The 27374-nt window shown below is 42.8% G+C and overlaps 1 protein-coding gene across 3 annotated transcripts in view; it reads left to right on the top strand.

The window, feature by feature from the left end:
• Positions 1-26958, top strand: part of LOC139577187 (rho GTPase-activating protein 27-like) — a 32259-nt gene extending 5301 nt beyond the window's left edge. The window contains exons 2-19 of one of the 3 annotated variants that reach the window (XM_071404110.1): positions 1781-2848; positions 16117-16614; positions 17004-17213; positions 17320-17403; positions 19143-19265; positions 19786-19872; positions 20193-20255; positions 21685-21752; positions 21839-21926; positions 22095-22196; positions 22318-22416; positions 22506-22590; positions 22749-22874; positions 22981-23079; positions 23175-23252; positions 23361-23495; positions 23648-23753; positions 25844-26958. In XM_071404110.1, the coding sequence (XP_071260211.1) occupies positions 1871-2848; positions 16117-16614; positions 17004-17213; positions 17320-17403; positions 19143-19265; positions 19786-19872; positions 20193-20255; positions 21685-21752; positions 21839-21926; positions 22095-22196; positions 22318-22416; positions 22506-22590; positions 22749-22874; positions 22981-23079; positions 23175-23252; positions 23361-23495; positions 23648-23753; positions 25844-26021 (3207 nt within the window). In that variant the 5' untranslated portion in view covers positions 1781-1870 and the 3' untranslated portion in view covers positions 26022-26958. Of the gene's footprint in view, positions 1-1780; positions 2849-16116; positions 16615-17003; positions 17214-17319; positions 17404-19142; positions 19266-19785; positions 19873-20192; positions 20256-21684; positions 21753-21838; positions 21927-22094; positions 22197-22317; positions 22417-22505; positions 22591-22745; positions 22875-22980; positions 23080-23174; positions 23253-23360; positions 23496-23647; positions 23754-25843 lie in introns of all 3 variants that reach the window. The other 2 variants (XM_071404101.1, XM_071404119.1) reach the window with 2 other exon arrangements.
• Positions 26959-27374: the final 416 nt, after the last annotated feature.

Raw genomic sequence — 27374 nt, 5'->3', positions numbered from 1 at the left:
ATAGTGACAAGATCATGTGTACTGCAATATGTATATGTATATTTAAAAACATGAAGATGTACAGTTGAAGTCGGAAGTTTACATACACTTAGGTTGGAGTCATTAAAACTAGTTTTTCACCCACTCCACAAATTTCTTGTTAACAAACTATAGTTTTGGCAAGTCGGTTAGGACATCTACTTTGTGCATGACACAAGTCATTTTTCCAACAATTGTTTACAGACAGATTATTTCCCTTATAATTCACTCTATCACAATTCCAGTGGGTCAGAAGTTTACATACACTAAGTTGACTGTGCCTTTAAACAGCTTGGAAAATTATGTCATGGCTTTAGAAACTTCTGATAGGCAAATCGACATAATTTGAGTCAGTTGGAGGTGTACCTGTGGATGTATTTCATGGCCTACCTTCAAACTCAGGGCCTCTTTGCTTGACATCATGGGAAATCAAAATAAATCAGCCAAAAATTGTAGACCTTCACAGGTCTGGTTCATCCTTGGGAGAAATTTCCAAACGCCTGAAGGTACCACGTTCATCTGTACAAACAAAGGTACGCAGGTATAAACACTACGGGACCACGCAGCCATCATACCGCTCAGGAAGGAGACGCGTTTTGTCTCCTAGAGATGAACGTACTTTGGTGCGAAAAGTGCAAATCAATCCCAGAACAACAGCAAAGGACCTTGTGACGATGCTGGTGGAAACAGGTACAAAAGTGTCTATATTCACAGTAAAACGAGTGCTATATCAACATAACCTGAAAGGCCGCTCAGCAAGGAAGAAGCCACTGCTCCAAAGCTGCCATAAAAAAAGCTAGACTACGGTTTGCAACTGCACATGGGGACAAATATCGTACTTTTTGGAGAAATGTCCTCTGGTCTGATGAAACAAAAATAGAACTGTTTGGCCATAATGACCATTGTTATGTTTGGAGGAAAAAGGGGGAGGCTTGCAAGCTGAAGAACATCCCAACAGTGAAGCACGGGGGTGGCAGCATCATGTTGTGGGGGTGCTTTGCTGCAAGAGGGACTGGTGCACTTCACCAAATAGAAGGCATCATGAGGCGGGAAAATTATGTGGATATATTGAAGCAACATCTCAAGACATCAGTCAGGAAGTTAAAGCTTGGTCGCATATGGGTCTTCCAAATGGACAATGACCCCAAGAATACTTCCAAAGCCGTGGCAAAATGGCTTAAGGACAAGAAAGTCAAGATATTGGAGTGGCCATCACAAAGCCCTGACCTCAATCCAATAGAATATTTGTGGGCAGAACTGAAAAAGCGTGTGGGAGCAAGGAGGCATGCAAACCTGACTCAGTTACACCAGCTCTGTCAGGAGGAATGGGCCAAAATTCACCCAACTTATTGTGGGTAGCTTGTGGAAGGCTACCCAAAACGTTTGACCCAAGATAAACAATTTAAAGGCAATGCTACCAAATACTAATTGAGTGTATGTAAACTTCTGACCCACTGGGAATGTGATGAAAGCAATAAAAGCTGAAATAAATCATTCTCTCTACTATTATTCTGACATTTCACATTCTTAAAATAAAGTGGTGATCCTAACTGACCTAAGACAGGGAATTTTTACTAGGATTAAATGTCAGGAATTGTGAAAAACTGAGTTTAAATGTTTTTGGCTAAGGTGTATGTCAACTTTCGACTTCAACTGTATATGTACAGAACATACTGTATATTTACAAGAACAGTAAGGTAATGCAATACCTTTGAAAAGTATGAGTAATGTAACAATTTTAATATTTTTTTGTTCCCTTTAGGAGGGCTGTAGTGGAGCCTTGACCGTCCTTGGGGAAAGGGAGGGGGTGGCTGGCCACAATAGACACTGCCACGGCCACCACGCTGCCACAATGTCCTCCTTGGTGTGCAACATGGGGCTGGTGCTGGTAGAGTTTGAGTACGAGTACACGGGCCGCGACGGGGGCCTGGTGTCCATCAAGCCCAACGAACGATACATCCTGCTGGCCAAGACCAACGACCACTGGTGGCACGTGAGGAAGAACGAGCAAGCAAGGCCCTTCTATATACCTGCTAAATATGTCAAGGAGCTCCCCGCAGAGTTCCCATCCCCGCTGGACTTTGCTGACCCACCCAGTCCCGATTTGGTCCCGGTTCCTGCGCCGGTGCCAGTGCCAGTCCCAAAGCACTCCGTACCAGACCGGGCAGAAACGAGGGCAGGAGATGAGGTGACTATCCGTCTCCGCTCCCCGAAGAGACATCAGAAGACTGAGCACCGCATGTCCACATTTGGCGTACCCGTAGAATTCCACGACCCGTCTCCTGGGGCATTGAAGCGCAGCGGACTGAACGACTCTCTGCCGGGCCTTCACTCCTACGTTGCCCTTGAGGTTCCCTTAACAGTGCCCTCGCCTCAAGCCAACAGTAGTGCCAAACACAAGAAGCAATTAAGCCTGAGTTCCGGTTCGCTCTTCGGCTCCTCCCTGTCGGTGGAGGAGCCTCTCTCCCTGAACCCCCGAGCCCCCAGCTTCAGCCCAGCTGACCCCCTCCAACGGCCCTCCCAGGCAGTCCCAGTGGAGAGGCCCATCATTCCTGATGCCGAGGTCACCGGTGACGGGATTCCCCATCAGGAACCTCTGAAAGAGCCGGAATGTCCTCTGGAGCTGGAGGAGGGAGAAAATGAGAAATCTAGTGTGGAGGCTGAGGATGAATCAAAGGAGGACTCTGAGAATATTTATGAATCCATATTGGACCTGAAGCTGGATGAGTCCCCTATAATAGTGGAGAAGGCCCCGACAGTGAGTCCTGCTGCTGTGGCTGAACCTACACCTGTTATCGCTCCCACTTCTCCATCTCCAACACAGACACAGGTAAAAGTATTATCTGTAAAGTGTTTGTAAGTAGTGACCCTGCAGTGTGACTTGCCTATTTGATCGCATTGGGGCCACAGTCTTTCCCTCACTCTATGTATGTGCCTATGAAGGGATGACTGTTGATTAAAGGTGAAGCACTTCATTACATGGGGCCTTTACGGGGCCTTTTACAGTTAATAGAGTAATAGTATCCCATGAAGTTTAATATCTGGGAGGCCCTTCCATAGGAAGTGGCTAGCTATTATAGGATACATGTTGGATTAGTCTGTATGGTAAAATGCAGCTGTTTTATGAATAAATTGTTTAGAAGTGATCATGTTTTTATATTGCGAGGCTCTAACGGTCAAACATGAAAATGAACAATATGACCTCCTTTTGTGACAAATACTCCGTACCATCTGTCTCAAGGAAGTAAGAATGGGAGGAAGGGTGGGGGAGTTGTCCATCGAGCTATACAGCAAGGCAGGCAGATAAACAGACACTCATTGGCTTTGTACATAGCAATTACAAATACCAAGCAAATAGTTGGAATTGCATATCAAGTCAGACAGTTAACACTGTGGGCAGGGTGCAGAAGAACCTGTTCACAGATGGTGGACATTTTCTTTCCTCCATTGCTTAAGATACCACAGGGAGGCACTGTCTGCAACTAAATGTTGTTGAGGAAATCAAGGTAGTTCCAGGCAACATCCACATATTCAGCTTCTACCCCCAAGCCATAAGACTGCTAAATTGTTTGCTAAATAGTTAACCAAATAGCTACCCGGACTATCCGCATTGACGCTTTTTGCACAAACGTTTTGGCTCATCACATGCACTGCTACTACAGTTTTTATCGGGCATAATATTCCTAGTTATATGTACACACAGTACATGATCAAAAGTATGTGGTAACTCATTGCAAAATTATGGGCAATAATATGTGGTTGGTCCCCCCTTTGCTGCTATAACAGCTTCCACTCTTCTGGGAACGCTTTCCACTAGATGATGATGGAATATTGCTGCAAGGACTTGCTTCCATTCAGCCGCAAGAGCATTAGTGAGGTCGGGCACTGATTAGGCCTGGCTCGCAGTTAGTGTTCCAATACATCCCAAAGGTGTTTGATGGGGTTGAGGTCAGGGCTCTGTGTAGGCCAGTCAAGTTCTTCCACACCGATCTCGACAAACCATTTCTGTATGGACCTCGCTTTGTACACGGGGGCATTTTCATGCTGAAACAGGAAAGGGCCTCCCCTGAACTGTTGCCACAAAGTTGGAAGCACAGAATCATCTAGAATGTCATTGAATGCTGTATCGTTAAGATTTCCCTTCACTGGAGCTAAAGGGCCTAGCCCAAACCATGGAGCTAAGGGGCATAGCCCCAGACCATTATTCCTTTTCCACCAAACTTTACAGTTGGCACTATGCATTGGGGCAGGTAGCGTTCTCCTGGCATCCGCCAAACCCAGATTTGTCCGTTAGACTGCCAGATGGTGAAACGTGATTCATCACTCCAGAGAACGCGTTTCCACTCCTCCACAGTCCAATGGCGGCGACCTTTACACCACTCCAGCCGATGGTTGGCATTGCGCATGGTGATCTTAGGCTTCTCGGCCATGGAAACCCATTTCATGAAGCTCCCGACAGCTCGGTACTGGCACCCTGTGTATATAGGCAAGTTATTGTTACTCATTATGTATTTATTATTACTTTTATTATTAAGTGTTTTACTTTTCTATTATTTCTCTATTTTCTTTCTCTCTGCATTGTTGGGAAGGGCCCGTAAGTAAGCATTTCACTGTTAGTCTAAACCTGTTGTTTACGAAGCATGTGACGAATGCAATTAAATATTCAAGTTAAAACTTCAGGAAGAGATTTGTTTACCGTATTTCTGTCTGGTAACTTGACTTTTTCACTGAAAGTTGCAGTCAACTGATTCGTTGAACAAGTTCAACTTCTCAGGAGACTATAGCTATAGTTCAGTCTTGAATCTGTGACTCCTCAATTGCCAATAGTGGTGAAGGAAGTGTGTTCAAAAGAAAAGAGCAGGAATACAATGGTGATCAGCATGACCACTGCTGTCAATGACACCACACACAATAGTCAGGAGAAACACATGAGGTTCTGTCTGCTAGCGTTAGTCATGAGGTTGTGGCCAGTCCGTTTAATGCTTTGGCCACAGCGATAATGAAATAGGAAGGACAGAGGAAACCATGGAAGACAAAGGAAAAGAGGGTCAGTTACAGGGCGGCACTGCTGAGGTAACGTCACCGGAGAGTATGCTTTTTTGAGCTGTGGCGGCAGGAAGTGGTGAGTTTGACTCCAGGGGAAGAGGGGAATCAATCCAGGACGCTTTTCAACTTTTCAAACAATATTAAAATGTAAAAGTTCTCTGGTTATACCACTCACGCTCACAGTAATTTAAAGAGCTGTAAAAAGTGCATGAACATGTTTTTAGGTCAGATAGAGTAATAGAAAAATTATAGGAGAGACGAGAGGGATTAGGGAGGATTTAGATCAGGGTTGTTCAGTTGGCGATTCCACGCCAGTGGGGGTGATCTTGCAAAGAGATTGTTTTGACAGATCTCGCATAGAAACTTCAGAGAAAGGATGTTTAACATGCTTTTTACATTTGTTTCACAAACTATTTTTTTGAAAATCATGATGAAAGTGGCCATTTTAGGCCCTTTTAGACCTTACATGCCTCCTGTTCGACCCTATGATCTGTGAACTGTACATGATACAGACAACATCTTGGTGTCATTATCCTCCTTTATAGTGTGCTCTAACATATGGAGTATGTCTAGATTCTGAAATAAAAATGTTCACATTAATTTGTTCATTAAAATAATTTACAAGCTATCCTGAATCACCGCTTTACATGAACTGCAGAGATGATATGCATTACACCGCAGTCTAATGTTGTACTTGAAACAACATGACAAAAGACACATCAAACAACACATTCACTTATGGGGCAAGATACTTTGAAATACACATTTTCCTCAGAAAGCCTGAACTTCTTCTCCCAAAGGAACTTTATCAGGCTTGGATCTGACTGGGAAGGGAGATATGTTATGATGCAGGAACCATGCAATTACAACGCTCAGACACAAGTATGTTGTGCAGAGAGGAGGGTCAAAGGCTTCAGATCTCTCATAGGCGCAAAGAGACAAACTTATTCAGGTGTCAAAAGTGGAGTCCCATGGTTTTGTTGAGTTTGGATTACAATTGACAGGCATTTATGTCAGAAGTTTGTGATCTGGTGACACTGAGAATGAGATAGATAGAGCCAGGGTAAGTTCAAAGTGCATGCTGTACTAATGTAGTTTAAATATAATAAAAATTAGTTTAATGTTTGACTTTCGAGTCATTATTGCCTGCCTGTTTTAAATTCTCTGATGATAATTTAAAAAAATGTAATCCGCATTTTATGTTTAACCTGCTGCACCAGTGTTAAGTTAACAATTGAAAGTGTGTAACGCTCTTTGTCCTGCCTACTATCTGTGTAAAGTAATTCACATGTAACCATTCTATGTATTCAATATCTTATCTTTTTATTGACTACTCAACTTTTGACACTTCTTGTTACAAAACTGGTTGACACTGAATACATTTTGAGCAGAACTGAGACAAGTCACCACGCAGCTATAGACTGCTGGGGAATATCTGAACCTGCACAAAGATTACTAACATTGGGTTACATTTTAGTCAACATAGTAATACTTTTAGACTGCAGTGGAGGCTGCTGAGGGGAGGATGGCTCCTAATAATGTCTGGAATGGAGTTAATTGAACGGTATTAAACACATGAAAACCATGTATTTGATACCATTCTGTTCACTCCATTCTGGCCATTATTAGCAGCCTCCACTATTTTAGAGGTGTTTGCTTCATTCTCACCTGCACAGTTTGATTTCTGTTATATTTAATCAGGTTGAGTTCCAGTAAGAAACAAACGGAAGTGTCTTTAAAACATGGCCACTCACTAAAAATTACTATGCATGTCTGCACAATAACAATCGATTGGATTTCAGCCTCATTCTGTGTCTGTTCACCTCTTTGCGTTTGACACAAAATAAACATTATGTGATTCCTCGGTTTCGGCTTTTGATTCTGTGGCCTTTCGTCAAGTGACTCGATATAGGTTCTACTTACAGCAATAAACAATAAACAATAATGTTTGTTATATGGAAGCCGAACTGTAGGTGACATGTAGAATTACACTATCATTTATCATGGTTGAGAAACATGGAATCATTCAATTACATTTGGAGTAGTGGATATTATATTTAGAACTTGACAGCCAATGAGTTGGTCAACTTCTGTAAGCAGCTACATAAGGAAGAATCCATTCATCATTTATAAAGACTGTATCCCATCCAAATAATTTAAGGTATGCACCCCTTAACCTGATAACTCACTATTGTAAACCACCCAAGCTGTATGAGTTAAAAACTTTACGCTCTATATCCATTTTCAGAAATGTTGGTAAATTAGCATTTATTGTTTGAAGAAATTATGAAAGAGATTGGTCTGTTTTTTCACTATCTAATCATGGCATGGGGTTGTTCAATGACAGACATGTATTTGTTTAAAATCTATGGTTTAATTTCAGAGAGACAAATAATCATATTTTTTGCAAAATATTATATATCCACCTCACTCTCAGATAAATAAGTAGTACTGCTAGATTTTACACAGTTAAATATAACAAATAACTACATGTTGTATAAAGAAATGTACAAATGATACATTTGTGACATCAATATATACAAACATTGTTTAGTCATTGCTTATTCAGAGCGACTTGCAGTAAGTGCATTCATCTTAAGATTGCTAGGTGAGACATCCAGATATCACAGTCAAATATATAGGATACGAACATTCCATTCCGGCTAAAGAATGGATATACTGTATAACATTTAGCAAAAAAATACATTTTCATACACATCTAAAATCTATTAATAAAAAATCTGAGAACAGTAATATTTTACACACACATGAAGGTACCCATAAGCAACCAAATGTGAAAAATGGGTGGATATAGCATTTTGTAAATAAACTCTTCAAGTGTAAACAGTCATGAGAGCGTGAACTTTTTTTCTTGCCTTTAATAGCTAAGTAATTCTAAATGTAGCCTGTGTCTGACTGCAACATGAGAATAAATAACTGCTAGATGCTTTGTGGTAGAGGTATAATTAGCAACATACATATTGGACAGGATGTAACATGCAGTATGACTCAATGAGCTTTCGATCATCTGATCATGTCTCACTCACAGTGCCATAACATTTTCTATAGCTCTTAAGCAATAAATGCACTCTTCTCTGTTTCTGTCACTCAGTGAGTGTATTGGATACAAATCAAATGAAATTGTATTTGTCACATGCGCTGAATTCAAGTCTATGACTTGGGTGGCTGGAGTCTTTGGTCATTTTTAGGGCCTTCCTCTGACATTGCGGCAGGTAGCCTAGTGGTTAGAGCGTTGGACTAGTAACCAAAAGGTTGCAAGATTGAATCCTTGAGCTGACAAGGTAAAATGTCTGGAGTTTTGCCCCTGAACAAGGCAGTTAACCCACTAGGCTGTCATTGAAAATAAGAATTTGTTCTTAACTGACTAGCCTAGTTAAATAAAGGTAAAATAATTTTAAAAAAGAAAGAAAATCACCTGGTATAGAGATCCTGGATGGCAGGAAGCTTGGCCCCAGTGATGTACTGGGCTGTACACATTACACTCTGTAGCGCCTTGCGGTCGGATGCTGAGCAGTTGCCATACCAAGCGGTGATGTAACTAGTCAGGAGGCTCTCGACGGTGCACCTGTAGAATGTTTTGAGGACCCAAGCCAAATCTTTTCAGTCTCCTGAGGGGGAATAGGCATTGTTGTGTGCCCTTCATGACTGTCTTGGTGTGTTTGGACCATGATAGTTTGTTAGTGATATGGACATCAAGGAACTTGAAGCACTCGACTCGCTCCATTACAACCCTGTTGATGTGAATGGGCCCTCCTTTTCCTGTAGTCCACAATCAGCTCCTTTGTCTTTCTCATGTTGAGGGAGAGGTTGTTGTCCTAGCACCACACTGCCAGGTCTGTGATCCCCTCCCTATAGGCTGTCTCATCGTTGTCGGTGATCAGGCCTACCACCATTGTGTCATTGGCAAACTTAATGGTGGTGTTGGAGTCGTGCGTGGCCACGAAGCCATGGGTGAACAGGGAGTAAAGGAGTGGACTAAGCACGCATCCCTGAGGGGCCCCTGTGTTGAGGATCAGCGTGGCAGATGTGTTGTTGCCTACCCTTACCATCTGGGGGCAGTCCGTCAGGAAGTCCCGGATCCAGTTGCAGAGGGAGGTGTTTAGTCTCAGGGTCCTTAGCTTAGTGATGAGCTTTGAGGGCACTATGGTGATGAATGCCAAACAGCATTCTCCTGTTGGTGTTTCTTTTGTCCAGGTGGGAAAGGGCAATGTGGAGTGCAATAGAGATTGCGTCATCTGTGGATCTGTTGGTGCAGTGTGCGAATTGTAGTGGGTCTAGGGTTTCTGGGATGATGGAGTTCATATGAGCCATGACCAGCCTTTCAAAGCACTTCATGGCTACAGAAGTGAGTGCTACGGGGCGGTAGTCATTTAGGCAGGTTACCTTGGCATTCTTGGGCACAGGGACTATGGTGGTCTGCTTGAAACATGTAGGTATTACAGACTCGGTCAGGGAGAGGTGTAAAATGTCAGTGAAGACACTTGCCAGTTGGTCAGCACATACATTGAGTACGCATCCTGGTAATCCATTTGGCCCTGCAGCCTTGTGAATATTGACCTGTTTAAAAGGTCTTACTCACATCGGCTAAGGAGAGTGTGATCACACAGTCGCCGGAACAGCTGGTGCTCTAATGCATGGTTCAGGGTTGCTTGCCTCAGAGCGAGCATAGAAGGCATTAAGCTCATCTGGTAGGCTTTCATCGCTGGGCATCTAGCGGTTGGGTTTCCCTTTGTAATCCGTAATAGTTTGCAAGCCCTGCCACATATTGAGCGAGTCACTGGTACTTCCTGCTTGAGTTTTTGCTTGTAAGCAGGAATCAGGAGGATATAATTATGGTCAGATTGGCGAAATGGGGGGTGGGGAAGAGCTTTGTACACATCTCTGTGTGTGGAGTAAAGTTGCACATGTGACATGCTGGTAGAAATTAGGTACACCCACCCAGCCATAGTACCCAGTTAGCAGCACCCCTGGGCCACTGTGCTGTGTGTTTACAAAACAAAGGAGGAGCCCTTTCCTGTACTGTAGGGCTGCAAGCCTTGCCCCAAACAACTGGAAACAAAGACACACAAACACATGTTTCCATACTCCGCTCCAATAGGCTAGCCCCCATGCCACGCCAGGCCGCACACAAACACTGACACACACTCAAGTTTTTGAGCAGAACTGTTTGCAGAGCTCCTGAATCGTGAAATGTTCTCATGACATAATTATTTAATTAGCAAAATGTAAACAGGCGATTGAGTAAAGATACTCCCTTCAGTGTTTCTTCATTACTTCATTACTTCAGTGTTTCTCAATTCTGAAACGTTATTATTTAGTTATGCAAGGTATCAGTGTTGTGTTGGCTGCATTCTGTGCATTATGTGTGCTCGCAATCTATGCAGGCAAGAGAGGGTTAAACTGAGGAACATCGCAACCACTCCCAAGACTTGCTGCTGCTAGGCAGTGGCTTTACCTGTACTGTAGCGTACCTGACAAGGCATGGAGTGTGTGAGTGTACAGTGTGGAATAGTGAGGTGAATACTGTACTTTAAAACTGGATTAAGGGAAAGCTGAAGTCTATAACTTCTAAATGATATCTTTGAAGGATAGTCTACTCTACATTGAGCCTGAGATTAACCAAACAAACTTTAAACAGGTAATTTGCCCTTTTTGGCTCCATTTGTTGTTTAGATTTGGATTGAGGTTTTGGTCTGTTTAAATAGGATTTTATGCGCATTAATAGCTACTAACTGTAACAGTTTTAATACATGTATTATACATGTGGTGTAAATTACAGTGATTCAGAGTAAGCATTCATTTCTATCAAATTTAATTTTGGTCACTGGCAATAGCCTGGTATTATTTGAGCACACATTACATTTTTGAAAACATTACCTTCCTCCAGTTGACTTATCTTGTCAATATACTGTATATTTGTACATGAAAATGACATAGACCACAGTGCCGGTCAATGACCTCTGACATACACAGTGTTTGACCCTCAGATGCAAAATAGCTCAGGTATAGATTGTGATTATGCATTAGCCCAGACCATTATGTTCTTGTTCTGTAGGGGGGTATTTATGTCATGCTCTATAGGCTACTTACTATTACTCTAAATATCTACAGGCTGAATATGGGTCCATAACTCTTGTCTATTTAGATCTTGATAGTGTCAGCTGTTTTTCCTTCAGTTTATCAATATGAGGAATTGATGAGTCAGTCCACTGTTGATTGAATGGAAAGGGACATCAACCAGTAAACCATGTGGCACTCACTGCCATGCAGCATTCAGTCACCTCATCTGATTTCTAGGGTCAATACTGAGTGAGCGTTCGAAGAGTTAAGATGAAGACAGTATAAAGCGAGACTGAGATTATGCTCTTATATAGTTCCAATCTGTCCATATACACTGAGTGTACAAAACATTAGGATCACCTTCCTAATTTTGAGTTGCATCCCCTTTTGCCCTCAGAACAGCCTCAATTCATCGGGGCATGGACTACAAGGTGTCGAGACCGTTCCACAGGGATGCTGGCCCATGTTTTATTTATTTTTTAACCTTTATTTAACTAGGCAAGTCAGTTAAGAACAAATTCTTATTTACAATGACGGCCTACCGGGGAACAGTGCCTTGTTCAGGGGCAGAATGACAGATTTTTACCTTGTCAGCTCGGGGATTCGATCCAGCAACCTTTCAGTTACTGGCCCAACACTCTAACCACTAGGCGACCTGCCGCCCCAACATGTTGACTCCAATGCTTCCCACAGTTGTGTCAAGTTGGCTGGATGTCCTTTGGGTGGTGGACCAGTCTTGATACACATAAGAAACTGATGTGAGTGGAAAAACCCAGCAGCGTTGCAGTTCTTGACACACTCAAACCGGTTCTCCTGGCACCTACTGCCATACCCCGTTCAAAGGCACTTCAATATTTTGTCTTGCCCATTCACCCTCTGAATGGCACACACATACACAATCCATCTCTCAATTGTCTCAAGGCTTAAAAATCATTCTTTAACCTGTCTCCTCCCCTTCATCTATATTGATTGTAGTGGATTTAACAAGTGACGTCAATAAGGGATCATAGCTTTCACCTGGATTCACCTGGTCAGTCTATGTCATGGAAAGAGCAGGTGTTCCTAATATTTTGTACACTCAGTGTATCTCTATTCCACTACAGTGATTTTACAATAGTACATTTTAAACCATCAAGTGTCAATCAGTTGTAGTTCATTTTAAACTGTGAAGTGTCAATCAGTTGTAATTTCTCGAATATTCTGGCACATTATACGCAATTACGTTATCATAAATGACACATTGGGTACAGTATGTACATCTGTAATTGTCTTTGACTTCCTTGGTCCTGTTTATGCAGTGTCAAAAAGCTTGATGTAATTGTAAGTGTGATAATATTATGATGATGGGCATGACAAGGTTTGCCCCAGCCCTGCCAGGGAGAAGGGGTCAAACTACAAGGGAGGAATGCCATCTTGGTTTTCATTGCTTGTAGATATAAATCATTGACAATGAGTCACAAGCAGAAAGTTAATACTTGACCATAACCTGCTTGGATACACGCAGCCAGGAACATAATCTGATGTAAAGGTGTGTTATCTCTTCTCCTTCTGTGACAGTAGTCCTTTCCTAGAGAGATTACAAAAAGTCACTATATTGCCACTATCCACTTTGACTCCAAACAAATGGTTGGCATGACAGGTATTGCTGACTGGCAGAAAATGTTCATGTTGCTGTGTGTGAACCAGTCATTCTGGTATCCTTTCCATTTAGTTTGGTTTAAGGAGGCTGGTATGCTATTTAGCTTGGAGGCTTTAGCGCATAAGAAACAATGTGCTTCCGGTTGATTGAAAGATAATCATCACCACAATCACTTTTATTACTATTACGCATCTGTTATTAATATCATTTTAGATTCTTCTGCTACACGCACCTGCACTTGTAGCTTATTGTTGTGTTGCTACTGTAAAGGAAGAGGGGTAGGCTAAGCTTCATTAATATCTTCTTTAGAAAAACTGGGGCTTTCCACAGCCAGGTTTTGATGTTTCAACCTGAATGTGTAGCCAGTAGTCACTGCCACATTCCAAAGACAACTCTCCCACCACAAAGAAGAACTTATCAGGTGGTGTTAACCGAAACCTGAAAGTGAGTGAGTGTTTGTTTTTAGTTTTGCTTGCATATTTACTGCTGCCCATGCTCTGCGTTGCCCAAGGCATGTTTATTAATTTGTAAGGCGCGTTTATTACTAGGTCTAATGAAGCAGAACTGTATAGGGATTATTAAATAATGATTCTAGGATTGTGCCTATCAACCTCTAGCCTGCAGCTTTGTAACCCAGGTGGTTTCTAGGGTGTGTCTATCGCTGGTACCATTTGAATAACAAAACAATTATGTTGGTACAAGAGTCTGGAGTTCTTTTTATGATGTTGTCATCTGTTGCGTCATGCACACACATACCCACCTTCCTAATATTGATTTGCACCCCTCTTTGCCCAGAACAGACTCAATTCGTTGGGAAATGGATGACAAGGTGTCGAAAGCGTTTCACAGGGATGCTGGCCCATGTTGACTCCAATGTTTCCCACAGTTGTGTCAAGATGGCTCGATGTCCTTTGGGTGGTGGACCATTCTTGACACACAGGAAACTGTTGAGCATGAAAACCCAGCAGCATTGCAGTTCTTGCACCTACCAGGCACCTACTACCATACCCCATTCAGACACTTAAGTATTTTGTCTTGTCCATTCACCCTCTGAATGGCACACATATACAATCCATTTCTCAATTGTCTCAGGGCTTAAAAATCATTATTTAACCTGTATCCTCCCCTTCATCTACACTGATTGAAGTGGATTTAACAGGTGACATCAATAAGAGATCATAGCTTTCACCTGGATTCACCTGGTCAGTCTATATCATGGAAATCGCAGGATTTCCTAATGTTTTGTACAATCAATGCCAGCTGTTCATAGGACATGAACAATGGGCAGACTCGCGTATCACAGGTTGACCTTTAGGTACCACCAAACCAGGGAACCACAGCTTCTGACAGACACCTCAGGTCGCAGAGAAGGTGATGTCACAGAACAAGGAAACACTATCCACACTATCTGCTACAGCATCATTCCAGCACATAACTAATTCTCTCATTGTGCACATGTGTATTTTAGATGTTAGAGTAACTTCAGGCATAGAGGTAAGTGTGTATCAATGTGTTCTGGTGTTTTACTTTATACTTGCATAAGTATTACGCAGGTACTTTACGGCCGAGATGTTGTAAGCAGTATACAACAAAACAACCCAATTGGGATGTGTGTTTATGTTCAAAACTTCCATTAGCCCATTTTGAGAGGAAATGACAGTTGGACAGTCGACTCCCTCCCTCCACCCACCCAGCCATGTATCTTATTTGTGTTTTTCTTGCAAGTATTTAGGTCGGTATAGTCTGTCTGTGTGTTCAGGCCAGTGTACGTCCATGTGTGGTACACAGAAGAGTCTTGCCGATACCAAAGAAACCTTACCTCTGAGCCAGGCTTTTCTTTTAAAGCTATTTTTTTCATGAAGAATGTCTGTTTTAAAAGGTGCGAATTGGGCAACCCGAAGACAGTTATTCCCTGGTCTCTGGCTTTTTCAGTGTTTCTTAAAAATGTATTCAAACCTAAAAAAAAAAAGCCCCTCTTCAAGCCAGGTAGTAATCAAAAGAAGGAACTGGTACATGGTCTGAAAAACCTGTGGTATGTCCTTGCCAATAGTTCTGCTTTTGGATCTACTAGTTAAAATGTTATATCCCCTGATGGGATGCAACATATTTGATCATTACGTTGTCCGAAGAGGTGCCTTTTTCAGGGAATATGACCGACATGATCTTCAAGGCTTGCCGTAGCTTCAGGCACAGGCTTGTGACTTTTCTGGGTGTCTCCCAGGTAAGTACCTAAGAGTGTGCGTCCCAATTATGGTATTTTCCTTCATGACCACTAATCTAAGACTTTATGGTCATTTCACGCAGCCTGTCCTAATTTTTGTGTCTGTGCCAATTGAATTACATGTTCAATTCTATGCCTGCAGTACTTAGCCTACATGTGAGGGCGGCAGGTACAGTACCCTAGAGGTTAAGAGCATTGGGCCAGTAACCGAAAGGTCAACTAGGTGAAAGATCTGTCTGTACTTAACCTTAATTGCTCCTGTAAGTCGCTCTGGATAAGAGTGTCTGCTAAATTACTGAAATGTAAATGTATCCTGTAGTACTGTATTTAGCTGTGACATCATCTGCGTTGTCGTTCAGACTTCCCCAGTCTTTATAGCTTCTTATCATGTCTGGCTCATGTTGAAATGTGCTTGTGTTTGTCTATGAAGAGACGGTCTGCCACACAGCTCCCTGTGGTCTACTCACCTCCACGTGGTGGAAATCTCCTCTGTTTGAGATGGGATGTTTTGCTCTTCACTTCCACACCCCTGAGATGTATGTAGGGTTCGGGAAAGACATTAATAGGACAGATCACTTTTTTGGATGCAGATATTACTGACGTATGACCATTTCCACTAAAACTGAAAAAAGGCTTACAATAGAATGTTGATGTCTGTACTCTTTTAAGAAAGAAAAAACCCCACTAAAAAGCGAGATCCACATATAGCTCTTTAAATGCATGCACTTTGTAAGAATGGGCATATTGTGATGAGTTGGGTAACAGCCTATTCAAACAAAGGGGTTGGGAGAATGATATTTGATCCCAAGTCAGTGCTTTGTTACTTGATGGGAGTAAAGGGAGGTGCAGGTAGAGAACTTTTTCCCCGTCTGTCTTTTGTGTTGTGGAGATTCTCACAGATTGTTCTCATAGGGGCTGATGGGGCCATTGGCTTCACTGCAAATAAGGTGAGGTTGGGGAGTACTACGCAGGCAGTCTACTCTGTTCATATAGAGCACAAGATATTATTGACTGGTGGCTCGTGGCCATTTAGGACTGGGGGTGAAATGTTTCTTCATCCTCATGTTATTCCTGATGACTGACCTGACTTTTCTTTCATCTCTGTCTCCAGGTGGAGAATGCCAGCCCCAACACTGCTGTTTACGCCAATGTCACCGAGCTGAAGAAAAACATCCCACAATCCCCTCCGTTAGTAGCTCTGAGTCCTGACGTGCCCCTTACCCAGGAGGGATGGCATGTGCACACTGACAAGGACAGCGGGAAAGAGTTCTATTACCGCCCAGCCACGGGCCAAACCACTTGGGCCGACCCCCGCAGCACCCTCCCCTCCACAGACATGGAGCTGCCCAAGGAGGCGTTGGCTATCCCAGCCCTGTCCATGGCCCTTTCCCCTGCCCTGTCCCCGGCCCTGTCCCCGGCCCTGTCCCCGGCCCTCTCACCGGCCTCATCCCAGGGTTCCAACTGGGAACAGGTGTTGGATGAGACCACCGGTCGAAACTACTTCTATAACCCCACCTCTGGGGCCACGTCCTGGGGCGCTCCGGAGCCCATCGCCCCCTCCTCTCCTGTTACTGAGCCTCCTATGCTGAAGCTCCCAGACAGAGGACCGGTAAAGCTTATGCTTTATTTGACTAATATGGCCATTGTTTCAAGCTCATCAACAGATAAGGCTTCTAAAATACAGAACCGTGGAAAGTGTTGTTGGATTGTTGACTGCTAAAGCAGTCTCTGTCAGACACCAGCGCATTAACATCTGCTTCATGGTCTTGAGGGAGTCTTGTTTTGTTAGTTCATTAGCTAGTTATGTCTAAAGCCTGTTATGGCATACACATGCTTTTTGCTGTTTATTCTCAAAGTGTTACTAGCGAAGTTATTAAGAACATTTGCCATTTGAGCAGAATCGCTAGCATGTTATGAACCATGTCATAAACTTTTTATAAATAGGCCACTCAGTTTGAGTTCCATCTTAAAAGCATTTGCGAATCTTCTGTTCCTCAGCCTCCTCTCCCAAAGGAAGACTACCTGACAGAAGACCACGAAGCTCCAGACACCTCCTCCTCGGTGTGCCCCAAAGACCTCCTGCCCGTGCCGCAGGCTAAACTGGCCGTCATACCCCGGGCCATTCTAGACAGTGTCCCGGCGGGCTGGAAGCGCTCCATAGATGCAGATGGGAAAACCGTATTCACCAGCGAATGCACACAGGAGCAGGTAAGTGTATTGAATGGAGGTCCAGTGCTTTGAAAGGGTAGCGGTTTGAGAAACCATGCAGTGTGAGTCATATGCTGCTTTGTCCTGTGTGTGTGTATCCTGGCAGTGGCTCAAGTCTGTGGATCAAGAAGGAAAGACGTACTACTACCTGAGAGACGGCTCCAGATCCCAGTGGAACCTTCCAACTGAGGTGAAGAGAAGCAATATTGTAATTTCAAGGAATGGTTGAGTGGCTTTTTACCAGGTCTCAAAGAGCTTGACATTGTATGGGGTAACTCTGTACTGCACATACAGTTGAAGTCGGAAGTTTACATACACCTTAGCCAAATACATTTAAACTCGTTTTTTCACAATTCCTGACATTTAATCCTAGTAAAAATTCTCTGTCTTAGGTCAGTTAGGTTCACCACTTTATTTTAAGAATGTGAAATGTCAGAATAATAGTAGAGAGAATTATTTATTTCAGCTTTTATTTATTTCATCATATTCCCAGTGGGTCAGAAGTTTACATACACTCAATTAGCATTTGGTAGCATTGCCTTTAAATTGTTTATCTTGGGTCAAACGTTTCGGGGAGACTTCCACAAGCTTCCCACAACAAGTTGGGTGAATTTTGGCCCATTCCTCCTGACAGAGCTGGTGTAACTGAGTCAGGTTTGTATGCCTCCTTGCTCGCAAACGCTATAGGATTGAGGTTAGGGCTTTGTGATGGCCACTCCAATACCTTGACTTTCTTGTCCTTAAGCCATTTTGCCACGACTTTGGAAGTATGCTTGGGGTCATTGTCCATTTGGAAGACCCATTTGCAACCAAGCTTTAACTTCCTGACTGATGTCTTGAGATGTTGCTTCAATATATCCACATCATTTTCCTCCCTCGTGATGCCATCCATTTTGTGAAGTGCACCAATCCCTCCTGCAGCAAAGCACCCCCACAACATGATGCTGCCACCCCTGTGCTTCACGGTTGGGATGGTGTTCTTCGGCTTGCAAGCATCCCCCTTTTTTCTCCAAACATAACAATGGTCATTATGACCAAACAGTTCTATTTTGTTTCATCAGACCAGAGGAAATTTCTCCAAAAAGTACAATCTTTTGTCCCCTTCCTCCTTGCTGAGCGGCCTTTCAGGTTATTTTACTGGTCATTTTACTGTGGATATAGATACTTTGTACCTGTTTCCTCCAGCATCTTCACAAGGTCCTTTGCTGTTGTTCTGGGATTGATTTGCACTTTTCGCACCAAAGTACATTCATCTGTAGGAGACAGAACGCGTCTCCTTTCTGAGCAGTATGATGGCTGCATGGTCCCATGGTGTTTATACTTGCGTACTATTGTTTGTATAGATGAATGTGGTACCTTCAGGCATTTGGAAATTGCTCCCAAGGATGAACCAGACTTGTGGACGTCTCCAAATTTTTCTGAGGTCTTGGCTGATTTCTTTTGATTTTCCCATGATGTCAAGCAAAGAGGCACTGAGTTTGAAGGTAGGCCTTGAAATACATCCACAGGTACACCTCCAATTGACTCAAATGATGTCAATTAGCCTATCAGAATCTTCTAAAGCCATGACATCATTTTCTGTAATTTTCCAAGCTGTTTAAAGGCACAGTCAACTTAGTGTATGTAAACGTCTGACCCACTGGAATTGTGATACAGTGAAATAATCTGTCTGTAAACAATTGTTGGAAAAATGACTTGTGTCATGCACAAAGTAGATGTCCTAACCAACTTGCCAAAACTATAGTTTGTTGACAAGAACTTTGTGAGGTGGTTGAAAAACAAGTTTTAATGACTCCAACCTAAGTGTATGTAAACTTCCGACTTCAACTGTAGGTGAAGAAAATATGTCCTTACCTCAAATAACCAGTTACTGGGTTTGATTAAATAGGCCAGGGCCTTTACACTGTTTGTTTCTGTTAACCCTCTCAGCTCCCAAGTGCAGCCAGTCTGTCCAAGGTGGGGAATGGAGTGGACCAGGACAGCCCGCTGGTTCTGAAGAACTGGAGACACACCATAGACCACCATCAGTTTGGCCCCTCACAAGAAGACAACGTGAGTAGCTGGGGAGCCCAGAGCATGGACAGGGACGTTGAAGGAGGTTTCAACGTTTCAACGTTTGGTATAGCAACAGACGTTTATAGGCCATTACAATCTCTTTTTGGAATCTAGACTGAATTTGGCACTACGGTATAGGAACATAGAAACTGCAGCATTTGCCGTTCTGGTAGTCCCAAGCAAACAAGCCATTAGGACTAGTCCCTGACATGAGACACCTGGCCCTCACAGCTTTATGCACAATGCCCTTGTGGAAGGATGTCGTTGTGTATGTGTCATTGTCGGCCGCCCTCAACAGGAGATGGAAACACCTGCCCTAGTTGATTTCCCCTCAGGAGGTCACTTACAAACCGAAATGGGAGAAACTACAACAAGAATGGAGGGGGCAGGGGAGAAAGCGGATAGAATTATGACTCATAAAATTTGACAGGATTTCTGCTCTGTTCGAACAATAAGGCCCTATCGACTACTGTTGACTAACCAACCTGAACCCAATTCCCTCCCTTGCGTTTGGCAGAGGTTCTTTCCAACACATAGTAGAAACGTTTCGGACGTCACCAGTGAAGCATCCAGCTCAGGCAACTCCCCCGAGATGCCACACCATGTAAGTACAGTAAGAACGTACGACACGATAAGGTTTTGAATCGATAGGGATCTTTGTCAGGTCATTTTCTACTGGCCCTCAATAATAAATTATATGTGTTGGACTAGTACACACAATAATTGAATTGGAAATTGCATTATTTTTCAACAATGACTTTATTGTTAATTTTATGAATTTAATTAATTAATTTCCCAACCCTTCTACTAACTCAATAAAATGTACTCTACTGTACAGACAGCACACATAGACTTCTAAATGACAAAGAGCCTGAAGACCCATTATCCCATTCATTGAAGACTTGTATTGTTTTCTCCATAAAGACTGATAGGTTGGGAGCACGGAGTAGACTGTCACATCTGAGCACAGACTCACATCATGAGCACGTAGGTTCTTACGGCCCACGTCAGGCCTGATAGATGCATAGTGTAGTTTGCCAGACAGGTATTGCATTCTGGTGGTGTGTGGGTGTTCTGATCTAGCTAACATACTATAATATAGAATTGGATAGGAAAACTAACGGCGCTTGGGAAGGGGAGCTAATGGATTAGATATTGGTTACAGTACATACTATATACATGTATGCTCTTAAAAAGGGCTGATTAAGAGTTTCTTATGTGGTGTTTAAGTGAAACTACTAACTTTGAATGGGTTGTTCTCTCTCTTTGCTTCGTGTGTGGATTAGAAAGCGATCTGGAATACAAGCATCTGCTAAATCAGGGTTTTCCAAACTCGTCCTGGGGTCCCCAATGGGTGCACATTTTGGTTTTTGCTCTAGCACTACACAGCTGATTCAAATAAACAACTCATCATCAAGCTTTGATTATTTGAATGAACCCTGTACTAAATGATCGTGTCATGATAGACCCCCATTGACACTACCCCCTAGTGGGGAGAGGGAGCATTTGTAGTTGTTTTTGTTGGACCTTGTGGTCCAAGTGGTGGCTTGTTGGGTAGTACTTTCAGATCTGATTGACACCATATTTTATTGCATTGCCTTTCAAAGCATTGTGCTGAATGTACATATGGCGCTGTCTTATGTAGTAGGCACAGTAATGTCAAAGTGCTGAATGTCAGTGCTATAAGCAAAGTCAACCCCAAAGAACTATTTCCCATTTTATGAATCCATGCCAACAAACACACTCACGCCCAAGCATGTATAATTGTGCACTCATGCACAAAGATGCACACACACCACACACACACACACACACACACACACACACACACACACAAAGATTGACCACTCCCATGTTGATACCTGACTCACATTTCAAAGCTGTAAAGAATCTGCTACTTATACTCTTTGATCTTTACCTGTGAACTCATAGCCCAAGAATTCAGCATAACCTGGAACACTGCCAACACAAACATTTGTTGCTGCCACCTAGTGGCATAAAGTCACAACAATACTTTATCTAGGGCTAAAATTATAGCCCACAATTACAATAATCTGCTAACATGAACAGTTCAATGTTCATATCAGCCAGTAGGCCAATGGGCAATGTCCAGTAGCATATGGCCCAATGTGGGTACTAACTGCTTAACTCATTTACCTATGTATGTCAGTGAACACCATGAGAACCATGTGTTTGATACCATTCCACTCACTCTATTGAGGACATTATAATGAGCCGGCCTTCCCTCAGCAGCCTCCACTGATGTACGTACAGTACAATATAACTAACAAAATCTTTAAACCTGATCTGGGATCTGTGGGTTCCTGGTAATCATCATTAGTAGAAATGTTCATACACTCTCCCTCTGTCATTTGTGAAATTTTGTTAACATTTGTCTCTATTTTGCTTGTTTTAGACACATCTACTAGAGAAGGCAGGGATCCTGAACAAAACCAAGGTGGCTGACAATGGGAAAAGAATTAGGTAATGTCAAGTCAACCGCAAAAATTACAACACATTGTGATTTGCGCAATGGACCAATGATTCCTTATTTTCTGTTTTTCTAATAGGAAAAATTGGAGTCAGTCATGGACAGTGCTGCATGGAGGCATTCTCACGTTTCACAAAGACCCAAAATATGCACCCTCGGGAAACTCAGTAAGAACATTTTGCTACAATAACCACTCACAGCCACCACTTTAGAAAATAAGGTCATTGTATTCATAAAGAATGATTTGCTTGCTTGTCAGGATTGGGTGTCCTACAACCTACTATTACGAACCACCAGGTCTGTTGAATGAATGTCATTGGTCCGTGATTCCTCAGAACAAGACCAATCAGATCACCACAGAGTACACAGTGGAGCTGCGGGGAGCCACTGTGGGCTGGGCCCCCAAGGACAAGTCCAGCAAGAAGAACGTTCTGGAGGTATGGGCTCTGTTTAAGGTCTATCAGGGTTGAAGTCAGTTCTATTTCATTCAATTCAGGAACTGAATCAAAATTAATTTAATTTAACTCTTGGTATGGCTTTTTCCCTCTCCCGCTCCAGTTGAAAACGCGTCATGGGTGTGAGTACCTGGTCCAGTATGACACAGAGAGCATCATTTGTGACTGGCACAGGATCATACTGGACACCGTCAGACAGCTGGTGAGTATCCAGGAGGTATCTATGTAACAAGTTCTAATTAGAGTAGGCCAAGGGGGCGTCTGTCTTCATTATAACCTCTCCTCTCTCAGGACCAAGATCACTTGTCGGAAGAGGAAGAGGAGGAGCCTATGGAGAAATCTCCACTTGCTTCAGACAGAGACAAGAGGACCAGCTGTAAGTATGAATGTCCTACAACCTACTATTACGAACCACCAGGTCTTTCAATGCTTTTGGAGGTGGAAATAGGTGGAAAATGTCAATATTTGATAACTGGGCATTAGATCAGGTAGTTAACGAAAGCTGCACTCATCATTAATTGCCCCCTCCAGCAGCCACTAAAATTTCGCCAGGCATCAGTGCCGAGTCATCAGATCAGGGGCGTGTCCGCACCAAACTACGCAAGTTCCTCCAGAAGAGGCCCACACTGCAGTCAGTGAAGGAGAAGGGCTACATAAGAGGTGAGACTGAGCTTTATAACATGGTTAAATGACATAGCAGAGTAACCTTATTGTACCTTATGATACCTTTACGGCACTCAGAATGTTTTTCATCGTGGTTCTCTAGATAATGTGTTTGGTTGTCATCTGGACACGCTGTGCCATCGAGAGAACAGCACTGTGCCCAGGTTTGTGGAGAAGTGCATCAGGGCAGTGGAGATTAGAGGTAGGTATTCCTTCTTTATCCTGAGACCGTAATATCAACCTTTACCTTTACCACCTCTAAAGAGGTAACATAATTGAATTGTACATTCCCCTTAGGTCTGGACATTGATGGGATCTACAGAGTTAGTGGGAATCTAGCTGTCATTCAGAGACTACGCCACAAAGCGGATCATGGTAAAGCAAGTTTCAAGGACTAGTAATTAATTTGTAGATGGAGCATCTTGCAGTATTATCAACCATATTATCTGTCCTCGTGCTCTCTCTCTCCCTCCCTCCCTCCAGAGGAAAATCTGGACCTAGAGGATGGTCAGTGGGAGGAGATCCATGTGATCACGGGGGCGCTAAAGCTCTTTCTGAGGGAGCTGCCTGAACCTCTCTTCCCTTTCAGCTTCTTCGACAAGTTTATCGCTGCCATCAGTAAGTCTAGGCCAGGCCCTAATAAAACATTCTGGATGCATCTCAATAGTCAGACTCAAATTACATGATAGTAATGAACTGACATAGTCTGACCTAAATAGCATGAAAGGATGTGAATAAATTGACATTTGGGATGACTCTTTCTCTGGTAGAAATCCAGGACTATCCTCAGAAGGTGTCGTACTTCCGTGACCTGGTGAGGTCCCTTCCTCTGCCCAACCACGATACCATGCACCTCCTTTTCAAACACCTCCTCAAGTGAGTGCGTGTTGTGGTAGAAACTGGCATTTTTTTATATACAGTTGAAGTTTGCATACACCTTAGCCAAATACATTTCAACTCAGTTTTTTTTTACAATTCCTGACATTTAATCCTAGTAAAAATTCCCTGTCTTATGGGCCTCCCGGGTGGTGCAGTGGTCTAAGGCACTGCATCGCAGTGCTAGCTGTGCCACCAGAGATTCTGGGTTTGAGCCCAGGTTCTGTCGCAGCTGGCCTCGACCGGGAGGTCCATGGGGTGACGCACAATTGGCCCAGCGTCGTCCGGGTTAGGGAGGGTTTGGCTGGCAGGGATATCCTTGTCTCATCGCGCACCAGCGACTCCTGTGGCTGATCAGGTGTATGGTGTTTCCTCCGACACATTGGTGCGGCTGGCTTCCAGGTTGGATGTGCATTGTGTTAAGAAGCAGTGCGGCTAGGTTGGGTTGTGTTTCGGAGGATGCATGACTCTCGACCTTTGCCTTTCCTGACTCCATACAGGAGTTGCAGCAATGAGACAAGACTGTAACTACTACCAATTGGGGAGGAAAAAAGGGGTAAAATAAAATAAAAAAATCACATTCCCAGAAGTTAGTATTCCCACACAATTAGTATTTGGTAGCATTGCCTTTAACTTGGGTCAAACGTTTTGGGTAGCCTTCCACAAGCTTCCAACAATAAGTTGAGTGAATTTTGGCTCATTCTTCCTGACAGAGCTGGTGTAACTGAGGAGTCAGGTTTGTAGGCCTCCTTGCTCACACACGCTCTTTCAGTTCCTGCCACAAATATTCTATAGGATTGAGGTCAGGGCTTTGTGATGGCCACTCCAATACCTTGACTCTTGTCCTAAAGCCATTTTACCACAACTTTGGAAGTATGCTTGGGGTCACTGTCCATTTGCGACCAAGCTTTAACTTCCTGACTGATGTCTTGAGATGCCATCTATTTTGTGAAGTGCACCAGTCCCTCCTGCAGCAAAGCACCCCCACAACATGATGCTGCCACCCCCGTGCTTCACTGTTGGGATGGTGTTCTGCGGCTTGCAAGTCCCACCCTTTTTCCTCCAAACATAACGATGGTCATTATGGCCAAACAGTTCTATTTTTGTTTCATCAGACCAGAGGAAATTTCTCCAAAAAGTACGATCTTTGTCACCTATGTGAAGTTGCAAACCATAGTCTGGCTTTTTTATGGCGGTTTTGGAGCAGTGGCTTCTTCCTTGCTGAGCGGCCTTTCAGGTTATGTTGATATAGGACTCGTTTTACTGTGGATATAGATATTTTTGTACCTGTTTCCTCCAGCATCTTCACAAGGTCTTTTGCTGTTGTTCTGGGATTGATTAGCACTTTTCGCACCAAAATACGTTCATCTCTAGGAGACAGAACGAGTCTCCTTCCTGAGCGGTATGATGGCTGCGTGGTCCCACGATGTTTATACTTGCGTAGTATTGTTTGTACAGATGAACGTGGTATCTTCAGGCGTTTGGAAATTACTTCCAAGGATGAACCAGACTCGTGGAGATCTCCTGATCTCCTCCTCTTTTCTGAGGTCTTGGCTGATTTCTTTTGATTTTTCCATGATGTCAAGCAAAGAGGCACTGAGTTTGAAGGCAGGCCTTGAAATACATCCACAGGTACACCTCCAATTGACTCAAATGATGGCAATTAGCCTATCAGAAGCTTCTAAAGCCATGACATCATTTTCGGGAATTTTCCAAGCTGTTTAAAGGCACAGTCAACTTAGTGTATGTAAACTTCTGAACCACTGGAATTGTGATATAGTAAATTATAAATTAAATAACATGTCTGTAAACAATTGTTGGAAAAATTACTTGTGTCATGCACTAAGTAGATGTCCTAACCAACTTGCCAAAACTATAGTTTGTTAACAAGAAATTTGTGGAATAGTTGAAAAACAAGTTTTAATGACTCCAGTCTAAGTAAACTTCCGGCTTCAACTGTATATATACAATTCTATGTTTTATATAAAACTATACAAATGATATAAATAACTGATATACTAAACACTTTCCAAGCTCCTCATACTTCCTCTCACTCCCTCTTCTCCTCATCCCCTCTTCCTCTCTTCCAGAGTGATTGAGTTTGGGGAAAAGAACCGTATGTCAGTCCAGAATGTGGCCATCGTGTTTGGCCCTACGTTACTCAGACCCCAGACTGAGTCGGCCAACATCACCGTTTACATGGTCTTCCAGAACCAGATTGTGGAGCTCATCCTCAAAGAGTTTGAGACAGTGTTTGCCCCCAGCTGAGACATGTTCTATGACATCCATGAGTCAAGAGGGACGGAGACAATGGGGGTTGCCAAGTCCTGGGAAAAGACTGATGGTTACATGGGTTGCTAGATTTGGTAAAGGGCGTTTTTTTTCTGTCAGTGAACTAGCCTTTAACTGTGGTAGCTCCAAGTCTTCAACTTTCATCCCAAGTTTCAAACTCGTGCTGTCTACCCATCCAGTCATCCATCTGTTTTGGTACTTCCACTCACAAGAACATTGACAAAAAAGGAAGTTGAGAGAAAAAGGGAAAATGGATGAACATGTTGACATACCAAAGTTTACCATGGATCCGTTAACAATACCTGGCAATAGGCATCATGTTTAGTTTTACAAATAAAATATATATTACATGTAGGTGTACATGTATTTGGGGGAATATTCTGATGTTGTATCCATGGTTTGGATTGACATATCTGAGACAGATCGGTCTTTTTAGTGGATGACCTCTTAACTATATGATAAAGTCTTTGAAAAAGCTTAAATATTGTATACCTTCCCAAATGTTACCTTATCAACAATACAACTATGAGATATTGTTTATCAAACCATATAAAATCGTTGTTGTTGCTTTCCTTTTGGCGAGCCATACAAATAACATACCACTGCCTTGACTGTACAGTTATTTGATTACTTCCTAATTTAGAAAAAGGCTGTGAATTTATCAAGGAATACCACTTGCGACTATATTGTGGTTCATTATGCATAACGTGGCTGTACATTATGGGCAGTATATATGAAAATATATTATGATAGAGCATAACTGTACCTTATGGCTGTTTTATAGTATTATTGTTATTACAGAACAAGGATAAGAACAATATATCAAGATATTTTGAACAACTTTTTTCTCTGTACATAAGAGTTCATCTTATAAATTAATGTTCTTCTAATAAAAGAATGTCATTTCTGTCAATGTTTCTGTCCAAAAGGCTGTGAAGTATTTGTAGTTAATCATATCAGTAATGTTAGTTCATCAAATGTAGCTGTAGCTCTGCTCACCGATGAAGTGGAGCAGAGCATGCTGGGCGATCTACAGCTCAGAGAAGAAGATCAGTAGTCAAGTGAGAGAAAGTTACAGCCATCCTTGTGTTTTCCCACCACTTAGCTTTCATTGTGTTAGCCAAGACCAGTGTGTGTCCTTGTTCATATACCACACACACACACACACACACACACTTTGGTTAAAGCAAGTCGCCAGACCACTAAGTGCCTTAGCCCATTCATACTACATACACTGTGCGGTGCATCTTCAGCATTATTAAACTGCCTCAACTGGAATCCTACCTGCCTGTCATCTGTGCCCTACCAGCACACGGGAATGAACACATG

Source organism: Salvelinus alpinus, chromosome 1 (genome assembly GCF_045679555.1).
Source record: "Salvelinus alpinus chromosome 1, SLU_Salpinus.1, whole genome shotgun sequence".
Taxonomy (NCBI): domain Eukaryota; kingdom Metazoa; phylum Chordata; class Actinopteri; order Salmoniformes; family Salmonidae; genus Salvelinus; species Salvelinus alpinus.
This window is presented reverse-complemented; position numbering and strand designations above follow the sequence as displayed.